The 14,771-nt window shown below is 41.0% G+C and overlaps 1 protein-coding gene across 1 annotated transcript in view; it reads right to left on the bottom strand.

Moving 5' to 3' along the window:
* Positions 1-14,771, bottom strand: part of LOC308142661 (ryanodine receptor 3) — a 149,738-nt gene that overhangs the window by 75,818 nt on the left and 59,149 nt on the right. The window contains 7 exon segments of the mRNA XM_080513175.1: positions 790-1,006; positions 4,264-4,456; positions 4,809-5,050; positions 6,334-6,467; positions 11,015-11,133; positions 11,385-11,480; positions 13,984-14,119. Coding sequence (XP_080369301.1) covers positions 790-1,006; positions 4,264-4,456; positions 4,809-5,050; positions 6,334-6,467; positions 11,015-11,133; positions 11,385-11,480; positions 13,984-14,119 — 1,137 coding nt within the window.

Below are 14,771 nucleotides of genomic sequence, written 5' to 3'. Positions count from 1 at the left end.
GATAAAGCCATCAGTGAGCTGGAACATGCATGCGTCGCACACGGCAATGCCGAAGTTTCGGCAGTGCGGCACCGTCATACTTCGGCCGCAGCCCTGCATGTTTTAGATGTTTCCCTGCTCAAAGACACGCGGGTTCTCATGATGAGGCTCTGCAGAAAGCTGGATAATGAGCCACTAATTGCTGTCAGCTGTGTTGATGTAAGGACACATTTCACACGGCTGTCCGAGTCGCGTGACACAGCTTAAACGTTCTCATTGTAAACAGCACTGTCCAGATTTTTTTTTTAAGTTTCAGCGGTTAAAATCAATTTGACACTGGTCAATGTGTTTCTGCAGGTTTATAAACGCCCATGTTGCATGTACTTTTTCATTTGTCTTCAGGCAAGTAAGCTTTTTTTTTTTCTCCCAACATTTGCCACACCTGGAGCAGCGCCCTGATCGAGTAGAGGGGGTGTGGCCTATCTGTCAAAAGTGACAGGTGGGTCACGCCTCTGTAACATCAGCTGATATAAAGACACATCATCCACCACCGCTGGATGACACTTCTGACGAAGACGAGAGAAAACACGGTTGGAAAAAAAAGACCTACTTGCCTGAACTGAAGAAAAGAGAAAATACAAACTAAAGGCAAAATGAGGCGAATTGAACTATACATGGTGTTTGTCGTGTCGAGTGTCCCTGCACATTGTTTTCCTCACCAAACATTGCTGTCACTCGCCATTATACATCAACACTGAGGGGAGCCAGGGTGTGAGTGACACATGGCAGAGCTGTCAGTAAAGATTTTACCTGGCTCGTTTCCACAGGCGTGGGGATGAAGGAGGCCTGGGACATGAACTGCGTGGTACCCAGCAGGTCTCGGACCCCCTCCACGTCTCTCTTGTACTCCTTCACCGGCTCCACCTTCATCTTCTCTTTGGGCAGCAAGGCTTCGTAACATGGAGCGTAGCTCGACGGAGGCAGGAACTTGAAGTCACCGTGTCGGCCGCCCAGCAGGAAACGGACCCTGAAGACAGGAAATGTGTAACAAATGTTTAGGAGCCTTTCTTTTTAAAGCAATTGATGGCGTGTGTGGTCGATTGTGCATGATGAAAAGAGCTATTGGGGATATACCTGCCCCCCTCCTTGTCTTCTTTCATGGTCACTTGTACAGAGAAATCAGGTGTTTGAAGCTGCAGTGACTTAAACAAACCCTAACAACGAACTATTCTAATCCTAATAGTTTTTATGCTTCTTTTTTTGTTAATTTAACATGTAATTCAGTGTGCGGATGCACTGTATCCGCAAAGTTTTTAATCCCGTCCCCTTCCATCCCTAGTAAACAAACATGGAGACCTGCAGTGGTATGACTGGCGGTCAGTATTCTAGTTTTATCGTCCATATCAGTAATTTTATAGTTGAGACTCACCCCTGATAGCATCTGATGCATCATCAGTCCATGCGGATGTCGGGTGCTCTCCATTTTCTCCATGTTTATAGCTTATTCCTCTCTGCACACGTCTGTGCGGTTTCATCACAAAATCAATCAACAGAGCCCTCCCATGGCCCGGCATACTAACTACATCATTGTCCCTGTGCCAGCTGCTGCAGTGTAAACACACTCCTTTCTTTTTTTTAACGGATTAGGTGTTGTCACGTGAAATGTTGTCGTGTAAACAGGGCCTAAGACAACACAGCACATACTGAGTCCAATGCTAAGGAACTGGTTTCTGATCAGATTTTGTTAGAGATTTCACAACAAAAATCTCTGTTACTGACTGTTAGAGTCTACAGTATAAGCAAATAAGTTACACATGTTACAGAGTAAAGTAGAAGGAGAATTTCTTATTTATAGGCCTGCCTTGTCTTAAAATACATTTACATTAAAATCAGTTCAAATGTATGTTAAAGGAAATAGTTTTAATTAATGGAAATGTATACTACTGTTTTTTCTAGTAGCTTTGTTCATTTTCCATCGGCAGTGAATTTAGCTTATGTTTAACATAAAATAAACTGTTAGATCAGCGTTGTCAAACATAAGGTCCGTCGGCTAAAGCCAGCCCGCAAGATAGCTCAAATCTGCCCCAGACAAACCACGATTATTGTTAATATTTCAAAGAACACATAGATTTTGTAACTAATTTAAGAGTAGCGGACACAACACAGAATTAAGACTTTAGCTTGAGATATCTGTTGTGCTGCCATGAACTACCTCGTATCAAACTAGCCTCAAAACCAGGTTAAAAAAAAAAAACATGCTTAATGCAACAGCTAGAAGAGTTTTTTGGACATTTCACTGTGTTTTGGACCAGAAGGTTCCCTTAAAATTGGCTTTATGTTGATTTTCAAGATATTCAACATTCAAAGACATTTTCTTCTCGTATGCTCTATACCAGCGGCCCGGTACCAGTCCGTGGGTCGTTTGGTACCGGGTTGCACAGAAAGAATAAATAACTTACATTATTTACGTTTTATTTATTATCCGAGTCTGAACAATCTTTTAATTAGAAAAATTACCGAATTCTCTCCGGTACATCCGTCGATGACTCACGCTTGTCTCGGTCACGTCATACATTAGCACCGATATTAAACCCACAAGCAGCAAAATGAGTAAAAAACAGACGTCTTTGGAAAGTTTTTTTGCAAAGAGGAAAAGGTTAGGGTTAGGGTAAGTAAAGTACACAGTGAATTCACTTTTATTATTATATTTACAAAATACCATAGTTTTTGTGTCGGTCGTATCATTTTATTTTGTTGTATTCATCCACCACAACTTAAGGCCGGACCGTGAAAATATTGTCTGACATTAAACCGGTCCGTGGGGTCCGCTGCTCTATACCACGACAAAAAAAACACTTTTAAAGTTGAAATTTAAAGTTTATTATGGCACTATTTTACCGGTCTGGCTCACTCAAGATGAAATTGTGGCCCCTGAAGTACACCACTGTTGTAAACCATTTTTTTGGTCCTGTTTTTTTCCAAATTTGAACTAATATTCTCCCTACAAAAAAACAGTCAAAACCAATAGACTGTAAACAATTAATCTCGGTAAAACTGTGTCTAAATAGAAATCAGCCTTTGCAGACAATTTTAACCAGACGGCAATTAATGAAAGAGGCAAACTAAAATCAAGCAGGCGGCTAAACGGAACCACTTTTCCTCCTCTTAATCCCCTTCAATCAGTCCCCGCCTCGGGAACCGCGACAAGTTTAGCTTGAAACACGTCTGTGGCTATCACTGTGAAGAGGCTCTCCTGAGGACGCCCAAAATAGCTGCACAAGTCGTAGTAGTGACGCAATCCAGCCCGCTCCGACTGGAGCCCTCAATTATTGAGCACGGTGTGTGTGAGAGGAGCAGGCTGTCAGTTTTTGGCACGTTTACACCCGTGGGGATGTTCGCCCGGTTCACTGGGTCAGCTTCGAGTACGAGCCCGGACGCGTCTCACGCACTCAGACGTCTTCTAACAGTGTCACTTTGTTGGAAAACTCAGACCTGAAAACCACAACCCACAACTGGTAAATAATGAACTCTATTATACATGTTTACATTGTATACATGTATAGGTCATTTGTTAGAAAGGCATATATTGCACTAATATATTGATTTCAGTTGATTTAATGTATCAGATACAAATGGATATTACAACAAAGTGCTCTGGTCCCTGTACGCCCAGGAGCAGGGGTTTGGTTCGCGTTGCCGTCAGTAAGTCGGACCTGTTCCCAGTGCACGGTGACCTTTCTCACTGGTTCTGTTCATAACTTTTATGGCCGTAAAATGAGGACAAATGTTTAAAAACATTGGACAGGGACAGAATTCTACATGTTGCTTGAACTGCATGCACTGTCTTCCCACACCGTCTTTGAAAATTAATTTCTTGCAGGACACTTTGACATTTGGTTATGAAGTCGTCTCTGACGAGTCTTCTGGTGTCAAGCATCTTCAATTGGGAGCTGCAAAAGGCTGCTGTGCTCCTCAAAGTCAATCACTGATTCATAGAAAAACTGCTGGAGCATGAAATTTCATTTTAAAGTCTTGTCAATCACACTATCTCTAGTCGCCATGGTAACAGAGAGGAAACTAAAGCTAGTCTTTGAGCTTTTTTTTTGTTTTTTTTCTAACCTGTCTCCAATAAAAGCCTTGAGGATTAATGCATTTGAAGCAGACTGAGTAGGTGGGTTACATGGATGTGTTCGTCGAGTGTAGGTGTGTTGCATGTGTGTATAAATGTCTCTCATCTGCTGGGTTCTTATGCGAATGTGAGGATGGAGCAGAGGGAACACTCACTTGACCCCCGCAGAGAAGCTGACCACCGGGAAGAAGAGTCCGTCTGTGTTGAAGTTCTCAAACATGCCCTGCACGGGTTGACCGTTGATCCTGAAGGAGATGCTGGGCGCTCCCAGGTCCAGGCAGCAGCTCACCACGTCATCCGATGTCAGGATGTGCTGGTTCATGGAGGCCACTGCTCGAGGGATACGACCTGCACACGCACGCACACGCACACGCACACGCACAAGCACAAGCACAAGCACATACACACACACACACACACACACACACACACACACACACACACACACACACACACACACACACACACACACACACACACACACAAAATGTTAATAGCATCCTAGTGGCACAGATCACTTCGCTGAGATTCAACATGTAGAGAAATAGTCAGAAAAAAATAATTCCTGTAGGATAACAAATCCGTCTGGACATAAACTACAGGCACACGCACACACACACACACACACACACACACACACACACACACACACACACACACACACACTCACACACACACACGTTTCTTTCTCTCCACCCACCTGACCAGAGGTGAAGCCCATCAAAACCGAACGAGTAGAGATCGTCGCCAACACCGTTGCCCCCCCAGCCCTCTCCTCCCCCAGGGTAGGGGGCGTAACCCTTGGCGTTGGCCCAGCCCACCCTCAGGTGGGAGGGCTCGCTGGTCACAAAGTGGTCCACCTGGTCGATCATCAGTTCATAGTACCACTTTTTGTACTGCGCCGAGCCTTCGCTCACCCCCAGGAAGATGTTCGGTCTCATACTGCCAACAAAGCCATGAGATGAGAATCACTAAATGTTTGACCTTGTCATATTCGGCTGATTTAATTTCAAACAAATAAAAGCAAAAGAAAGAATATCGATCTCATGTATTTCAATGCCGTAAGGAATCAACAGATTCCACAAAAAGGTTTATCTGCATATCTGAATCAAAGCTTCTAAACGTAGTGTTTTTATTACTTGTCGATGCCAACAGCCGTTAAAAGTAAGAGCTTATAATGTGATAAACCTGGCATTCAAACAAATGTTACTACTGAGTAGGAGATAAAGCTTTCACAATGTGAAAGCAATTAAGTTGAAGATGAACTTCAGACACTTTGAAAACCCTCTGATTTATAGCAGAGCAAAGGAAAGTGGAAGAACAAACAAGAAATCTGTTATAGTCAGTTCAATCTGCTCTTTGCAAATCAAAATTCAACCTCAGTGTGATGCACCATGTTTGTGAAACAGACGGAAAGAATAATAAAAAAATAAAACAGGTTGCACAACTCATATTAATCTGTTCGGTAGAAAATACTTATTTCCACCGGTTACCGTGAATTACCAGTAATGTCTGAATATTCCAGCATAATATATGTACAGTATATGTGACTTTAAATACAGCAGTGAATGGAGACTACAAAGGCATGGGATAATTAAACTGGTTAAAAAGAACGAAAGAAAGAAAGAAAGAAAGAAAGAAAAAAAGAAAAACAACCATTGACTGTTATATGTACTTGAAAACCAGGAAGTAATGAATTAGAAATACTCATTGCTTTAATTATGTTGGGTATGTTTGAGTATTTCTTGCAAATATGTAAAATGTAAAACACATGATCTGCTTTGCTACTTTCTGAATAGCCACTACTGAATAACGTTTTCTGGTCATGAAGGTCAAGAAAAACTCTGCTTTATCAATAACTTGTGTTCCATAGCAGGAATTTTACATTATCACTTTATTACCTGATGAAATGTGCCTTAAATAGAGATATATTATGTATACAAGTAAAGTGAGTTGAAGGCCTGCTATTGAATTTCTCATGGTCAAAAAGCAGTTGATATTAATAATTTCTGAAAAGAGCACTTTAGATTTGTAAGTTGTCCTTGTAATCGAGTACAATTTAAGCAACACAACAGCCAAGCTGCACTTTTCAGCTTCAGCAATCCTTCCACTTCTTATAACCAAGTGCATTTTATTCAAGAGATTCAACCTGTTGTGTGATTTTAGAAAATGAAACCCCTCCCTGTGATTTGGAGCACCAGAGGATCCTGACGTAGTTTTCTGACCTCTGGACATCGTTGACCAGCTGAGTTTGGAGCAGAAGGTCTCTCTTGGGCAGCAGGTGATCGCAGATGAGGTTCTGATTGGTTCGCACAGCTACGCCGTTACACACACACAGTGAGCAGAGCACATCCAGAATCTGAAAAAGACAAGTGGGGTTGACATAATTAATGACTCAATAGCTCTGAGTGACCAAGTTGATTTACTCCGATATGAAAGACAGTGGCGTGACACAGCAGACAGACTTGGTTTAGCCAGTTTAAGTCGTCAAGTCAAAGATCAATACAAGCAGATTCAGTCTGATCAGTAGAGGCACAAAATAAGCAGTCCGGGGACGTCATCCAAAATTCAAAATGAGAGATCACAACCCAGAGAAAAGTATATATAATCATCCTTACAAGCTATATTTACAGTTGGAATTTGGCAAACAAATTGCAGAATCTTTAGTATGAAAAGTCTCTAAAATGGGTACTTTCTTTTACTGGATTTCTGGTTACACGTATGCAGCATTGGACATATGTTTGAAAATGTAAATAACTTTGCTGTGTGCAATGTATTCCCCAAGCACATTTTTTGGGGGGGTTATTTTTCTTTATATTTGCAGATGAAATATATCAATCAGGTGTTGTGATGTTTTGGGGATCTGTCCTGCACTTTGACAAACTCATTTGAAAACATCATTCAGAAACGACGAGAGGACAAAACATATGGGAGAACATCTCATGAACACAAAACTGTTAATTGAAAAATAACTTTTCTTATTGTCCCTTCTAATTAAGATTTTTTTTTTTAAATGTGTGTCACTGTGGAATTATTAGGGAAAAACCTTCTTTACTGGATGATTTTACATTCATAAAGCAAGGATTAACGTGAGCACATCTTGTGGTCCAAAATGAGTGAACAAACCGACTTTATGCACTCCAGCTTAAAGCAGAAGCACCAAACTCATTTTGGTCTCGGAACACAGCCCAGTTTGATCTTCACTGGGCCGGACTTGTAAATTAATTATAGCTTAATAACATTTAAAACCTGTGATTGATGACACTCTGATGCTGATTCACTTAAGTTCGGCTGGAGTTGGTTGAAAATCAAATAGCAGTACACAACAATAAATCCTTAATACATTTAAAACTGCATGCCTTCTTGCAATGTGGATGACGTCTTTGGCATAATGGCAAACGAGACAAACTATCTGTACTTCAACGAAATGAACCTACAGATTAATTACAACGAGACAGAGCAGATAGTGAAGGTAGTTAACCCTTATGTGAAGAATATTTCAGAGAATATAGAGCAGGGCTGTCAAACAAACAGCCTGGGGGTCAACGTGGCCAAACCACCAAGCTAATTGTAAAGAATTTAAAGGAATCATTGAATTTTCCTAAGAGTAGCAAACACAACGTAACATTGACACCTGAGCTGAGATAGCGGTGATGCTGCCATAAAAGCAAACTAGCATTTTCCTCAAAGCCATGCTGTCAGGGTGAGTTTGTAACATCATCCATAATGCAACAGCGAAAGGAAAAGTGTGTTTTGGACATTTCATTGTATTTTGCACCAGAAGGTTTGATTAAAATTATAGACATTTTCATTTATGACACTAATCAAATGGACCGGCGCACTCAAGATGAAATTGGGCTATACGTATGACAACTAAAATAAGTTTGACACCCTTGTGGAGAGACTAATGCTAAAGCTTCCAGAGAGGAACCATTACTTCGCTGTTTCCACTGCCATTGTTACAGCAACATTTTACTGAACTCGTAATTTCCAACACTGGAAATGACAAATTACCATCGTCCCTAATCACTGTTGCTCCTTGGACCAACTCCTTTTGTGCAACCACTGCATAATTACCCTGAAAACCTGATTAGGAGCTAAATAATATCACCAATCACCAATAATATGCCTCTGATAGTAGTTTAACAAAGATGTAGAATTAAATTGGCCGGTAAGCTCAGCGATGGGTGACAGGCCAGAGCGCCCACACTTAATCACTGACCTTTTCTCGCCTCCTCCATCTATAACAAAACGCTGCATTCAGGCTGATTTATGACCCCGGCCAGCCAACTGTCTGCTCCTGATCTGATTTTGCTTTTAAACAGATTGATTCATGTTGGGGACAAATACTAGCAAACCCTCAGGAAGGCTGTTGTCAGGGATGGAAGTTTGCATGCTGGTGCAGGGTAAGCACAATCAATTAGTAGCTGAAGAGAAGAAGAGGTGACAAAGAGGCCCAGCGGGAACTGTTATGGAAACAAATGTGCATCCAGTGAACCCTTTTTGGTGAGTCCAATGAGGAGAGAACTGGAGATAAACAGGCATGATGCACTCTCGGTGGTTGCTGTACGCTTTCTTGCTCGACTAAAAAATTCTGGCAACGCACACGTCACTGGCGATACATGAGCATGCGGCGTTCTCGCCGGGAGTCAGATGAAAGATCGATACCACTCGCACGTCTGTACAGTGAATACATAACCTTAGCCAGGAGCTACTTCTTTTAGCTTAGCATGGAGACTGGAAAAGCAGCAATCAGCTGCGAACTTCATAAAGTCCTTGGAAAGTTTTTTTACCTGATAAAAATCAAGAGCATAGAAATAGCAATTTACTGTTAAACTCAAGAGTAATGTGACAGACTCTTGTCATGAGGATCAGATAGACTAAAGAAACCAGTGTCCTTAATATAAGTGAAATTTTAGTTTAGAAACAGGTCCAAATTTAGTATAGAAACAGAACCAAACTTAGCATAGAAACAGTCCGAACTTAGTGGAGAGACAGACCAAACCCGGTGAAGAAAAAGGTCCAAACTTGAGGTAGAAACCAAACCACACTTTGTGTAGGAGCAGAACTAAATTGAATTGGGAAATAGGTCCAAATTAATCACAACACTATAGAAATTACTTTTAATGCAACTACTCTGCATACTTGTACAAAAACACACAAAAGGACACTATCCTAAGAATATGAAGAACATGTGGGAACATAAAGGTTTAAAATATCAACCGGACAAGTTGGTGCAATGCCATTTAATATTTTCAAAGTGAGCTAAAGCACTTTAAAATCTGCTTTCGCCTGAACAGGTAGCCAATGGAGAGAAGCCAGCAGTCGGGTAATGTGCTCATATTTACCAACTCCAGTCATAACACGGTCTGCTGCCTCTGGGCCGTCTGCAGACCTTAGAAAGCCTTTTTAGGCAAACCTGACAAGAGAATATTGCAGTAGTCCATATGAGAGAGGAATGAAAGCATAGACAAAGTTCACAGCATCTTTACATGACAAAACCATCAAAAGATGGCAACTTTAAGTAGCTTCTTTATATGAACATTGAGTCTTATCAAGGTTCTTACTTCATCTATGTAATTGATTAAAAATCAGTCAAAGAGTCACTTTTAAAAGCCAAATAGGCTTCACATTCTTACTTCCTTTCAAAGACAATCATACACAATTGTAAATCATCAGCATAACAATGGAAAAAGTAAAAAAGAAAATGAAATAAAAATAAAGATATGGCCCACAGATGCCAACCGGAACAACATTAGAGGTTCCAATACAGAACCTCGAGGAACTCCATTCTTAATAACACAGGAAATTGAGGGTCTTTCTAAGTAGATATCAAAATAATGATTCAATCTGTTTAAAATGCAGTTGAAAACTGAATTAAAAACTGCTCTTAAAGCCAACAAATGACACCCAAATTCATAATCAGCAGCAAACCATTCACCATCTTGATAAAGGCCGTTTCTGTGGCATCATTTACCTGGAAAAATGCAGAAGCTTAGCGATCCCTTGATAATCGACAACCAACTTTGATCACCTTCTCAAACACTTAACGGGAAGAAAAAAATGTGAAACAGGCTTGTAATCAGGTAATGTTTCATTAGCAGTGATTTAAGCAAGCCAGAAAAACTACAGAGGAGAATGACATGTGCACAAGAGATGGTACAGAAGGTCTTAAAGCAGACCAGGGCTCTTTCAAAGCCCATGACAGCGCGGGATCAAGTGAGCATATTTTTGTGTTATGCAGAGCAGACAGAGTAACAGGTTTGAAGACTTGTTCAGTATAGATTGGCAATAGGACGGTGCACCTTAGGTAAACTCAGTATTTGGGGTTTTTGTTTCGAGCGAAGTGATGCTGCAGAGGGGAAAACTAAGAATAGTTAGTCTCTCTATTTCCTGAATAAACAGAAAGGAAAGATCCATCATCTTGCTTCTTTTCAGCAAAACCTCAAATGTCTGTTCAAATGTATTTACAACTAGAGAATAGAACCTTCTGAACAGCCTGAACTGCTTCAATCGTATCGACCCAACAGATTGCTTCAATCTCCAAATCCAGACCTATTCTTGAGTTCCAGCATCCAGCTAGTAACCAATTTTAAACGTATTTCAGGTCATGGCCTCGTCTCATTGACTCTCTCCTTTACCTCATCTACCCTCCATGATTTCTCTATTTAAACTTGCCTGGTCCAATTACTGAGCTTCTTAAATCCACTTTTATGGATGTCATTTGTTCGCTTTGAATGGATGTCATATTATATGCTGGATTTTTATCAAGGATCAAGTCTTAACCACACTTTTTTCTCTGCACTAATCCCCACTGTGTTAATGAATTTCTTATTTAATAAATATTACACAGTTTTTACTGCGATAACGCTCAGAAACCAGCAGTGCCGTGCCCTCGCCGCTCACCTTGTGGTTGCGTCCGTGCTTGTACAGCAGTGATATGATGGACTTGATGTGTCCTCTCTGGATGATGTTGAGCGCCTCAGGGCTCTCAATTAGGATGCAGTGCAGAACCTCCAGGATGCCTGCACAGCCGCAAAATTCATCAATTAGTTAACACCTTCAGAAGAGAAAGACACACCAGCGGACACTGGTGGAGTGCTGTAGTTACATCCTTTGCTATTGAGGAGTGCAGGTACCTATATACCTCTCATGTCTTCTCATCTTTTGTCTCTGTTCAGAAGCATTTGATTGCCACAAAAGAAACTTTGTGCACCTGTCAGTGCTTCACTTTTCTCTGGAGGCTCAGCATGTGCGAGACTGTTAATGAGCGTACCTGAAGATGACTCCAGTCTTTCCAGCTTGCTCACCAGCCAGTCCAAGTTGTTGGAGAACTGCGTGCAATTGTTCCTGTTCCCCCGGATTAGTGCCGCTGCGGAGCATGAGGGAAAGTGGGTACGAGTCAAATTTCAGACAAGAGGATTCAGTGTTCAATGTCTTAGAACAGCAGAGCAACACAAACTGAAGTTTGAAAACCTTAAATGCCCGGAGCCAGTTAAAGAGGAGGTTCTGCTTTGGCACTCTTATCCATATTAATTAAGGTAGAAGGATGAGACGGCACAACAAGGTATGCCCTCGCAAAATAAGACAGGGTCAACCAATGCAAAGAGACAGAGGAAAGAGGAGAGGCATCCCAAATCCACTTAGTGCCGTGCACAACCAGGTGTGTAGAGGAAGGAACGGGAGCGGGGGGGGGGGAGGGAGAGAGAGAGAGAGAGAGAGAGAGAGAGAGAGAGAGAGAGAGAGACGTGGCTGGAACACTAATAGGAGCTCAGAGGTGAAATCAGTGTAAATAAGAGCGTGAAGGACATCCTTAGAGGGCAGAGGGGCTTCACTGGAAGAGGATGAAAGATAAACGTGACATCTGTGCTATTGGGCTTCTTAAGAACGAACAATGATATCAATACAATCCTTTATGCTTGCAAATGCATCTTTTATATCGTCGGCGAGAGAAACATCGAACTGAATGGAAGACGGCACAGACAAAAAAAGAAAAAGAAATACTGTGTCAATTTAGTGAGATATGTCTGTATCTGACAGAGCATATGTCGGTGGTACAAGAGGTCATGAAGCTTTTCCTTTTTTACAAAGAAGGGCTTGGTGACATTGAGCAATGGAGTATTTACACAAAAGTAAATACATTTTTAAAGAAGGATTCAAAACTGATGAAACATTGACAATAGTTAAAAAACAATTAAGCCACCAAAGGACACAGAGCTTTATGTTTAGAATCTTGTTGAGCTGATGGTTTAGACGCAAATCAAACACCATGGAAAGAGTTTATGTCTTATAAATCTGTCCTCTAATTAATGCATGTCTATATAGGTATTTGATACTTGTGTTGTATGCATGTAGAATGATCAGCCATATTATTATGACCACCTGTATAGTATAACATTGTGTCGCTCCACCTGTTGTTTCGACAATTAACATTGACTTCACAGCTTTTACTGCAGACCAGGATAGACATTTGTTGCAGAACAAAACATAAAGTTCTGCACAAGCATGTTGCCATGTCTGTGGCTGGTGATCCTCAATGTACCTAAGTGGAGCTCAAACCCCTGTATGAAGTATTTTTCTTCATACAGCAGTGACTCCTGAGCCTGAAGACACAGAATATCCACATAACCCCCAATTCTCTAAAGTTTTAATAAATACATATCATTGAAGTTATCAGAAGCAATAACGCATCAAATCTGAGTTTGGCATTTAACGTCAACATGTTTAACTATACATCAAAACCGTCAAACTTAAGGGCCATGGGTCAAAGCCAGCTTTTCAAGAGACGACAATCAGGCCCGACAAAACATTGATTATCTAACACATTTCTTAAAGAGGAGAGGACACAACACAACACAACACAGAGACCCAAGCTGAGACATCAGTGATGCTGCCTCATTCTACCCGACTCGTCTCAGAGCCGTGCTGTCAAGGCGAGTTTGTAAATACATGCATAATGCAACAGCAAAACGAGAGGTTTTTCGTACATTTCACCTTTGCGCTAGAAAGTCATCCGGCATTAAAATTGTTTTTATGTTTATATGGTAGTTATTTACTGTACGATTTGTTTGGTTTTGGAAACTTTTTCAATATTTTTTCTTAAATTTCCCCTATATGTAACTATGAAAAGAAAAGCATTGAGATCGAGATCTCTTTTACAAGGGTGACCTGGCCAAGAGGTCTGCAGCACACATTGAATCCTCAGATTTGAAACTTTTAAATATAAACATTTTCATCATCTATACTCTGCGACACAACAACTTTATCAAAAGTTTAAATTTAAACGTTATTATGACACTATTTTACCAGTCCGGCTAACTCAAGATGAAATTGGGCTGTTTGTGTGTTTGACACCCCTGCTATACGGTACATAATGCTTCACAAACATGGCTCAGCCACTTCTTCAGTCTGGTCTTGGCATTGCTCTTCTGGAGTGCACCATTACAATTTTGTATTCAAACTTACATCATTGCACTGTACCCGCTCCCGTAACTTGTGCACAATGTTTCGCTTTCACGTTTTATGTGTGGCCACAACACATAAAGTGTTTGAAATGGATCTTAACACTTCACCTTTCAGTGATTCTAATGTTATGGCTCATCAGTGTGCATGCACCTGCTTTCTCTATGTAAAGCCAAACCTTCCCCGGGAGCTTGAAGCATTAGTTAGTTAGCATTAGATGGTTAAATAAAAGGCTGAAACACGTCGTCACCACCCGCTAATTCCCACTTTTACAGCTACTTGACCTTCATGCGACTGATTACAATCAGGAATCTAAATGTGTGCTTGTCCTTGTGTATCCGAGCATGTGTGAGTGCGTGTGCGTGTGCACGTGGCACGTGTGTGTGTGTGTGTGTGGTGAACCGGAGTCTTACCCAGCAGCTCATACAGCAGGTTGAGGATGTCCTTCCAGGCTGCGCCAGCCTCCGAGCCGGCACACTCCCCGAAATGAGCCGCGCTGTTGTAAACGTTCAGACGGTCGATGCAGTTGGACACCAGAGTCAACATGCCCTGAGAGACACGACACGTGAAGAAAAATGTCAACACACACAAACACGCACACACAGTCAATGATGGTATGAAAACGTGCCACATGATTGTTTATTATTAATTTGTTCCAGACATGTGAAAACTAATACAGACGCATTAAAAAAAATATGACTTCCATCTATCTACTGCATATTACTTTATTATTATCAAAAAAAGTGCATCTAAATTTGACTCTTTATTTGGCACCTTCTAACACAGACTAGACCAATTTAAAGCAAGTGGGTAGAGACTATTACTGCAGAGGAGTTTTCACCAAATAAAGCTCTAAAATGTGCCTCAAATCAACTAAATTAACTATTAAAACCTCACTGGACAAATACCTACATGCTTAGAGGTTAAAGTGAATGTTACAATAAAAACTATTGCTCCAATACAATTCTATTGCCCCCCCCCCCCCCCCCCCCCCCCGTTTAAGTGGTACAGTCAGAGAGTTAAAAAGCAGCACATGTGACTGTACAGCCATTTTGCACATTGTGTCACATTGTACCATGAGGTTTTATTGAATTGCTATCACAGTTTCACCAAAAGGCACTAAAGCAGTTTCTTCTTGCATTATGTATATCAAATAAACAACTGCAAACCAGTATGCAAAGATTTATTTACATTAACATCA

This window comes from Blennius ocellaris, assembly GCF_963422515.1.
Source record: "Blennius ocellaris genome assembly, chromosome: 17".
In the NCBI taxonomy this organism is placed as follows: Eukaryota; Metazoa; Chordata; class Actinopteri; order Blenniiformes; family Blenniidae; genus Blennius; species Blennius ocellaris.
This window is presented reverse-complemented; position numbering and strand designations above follow the sequence as displayed.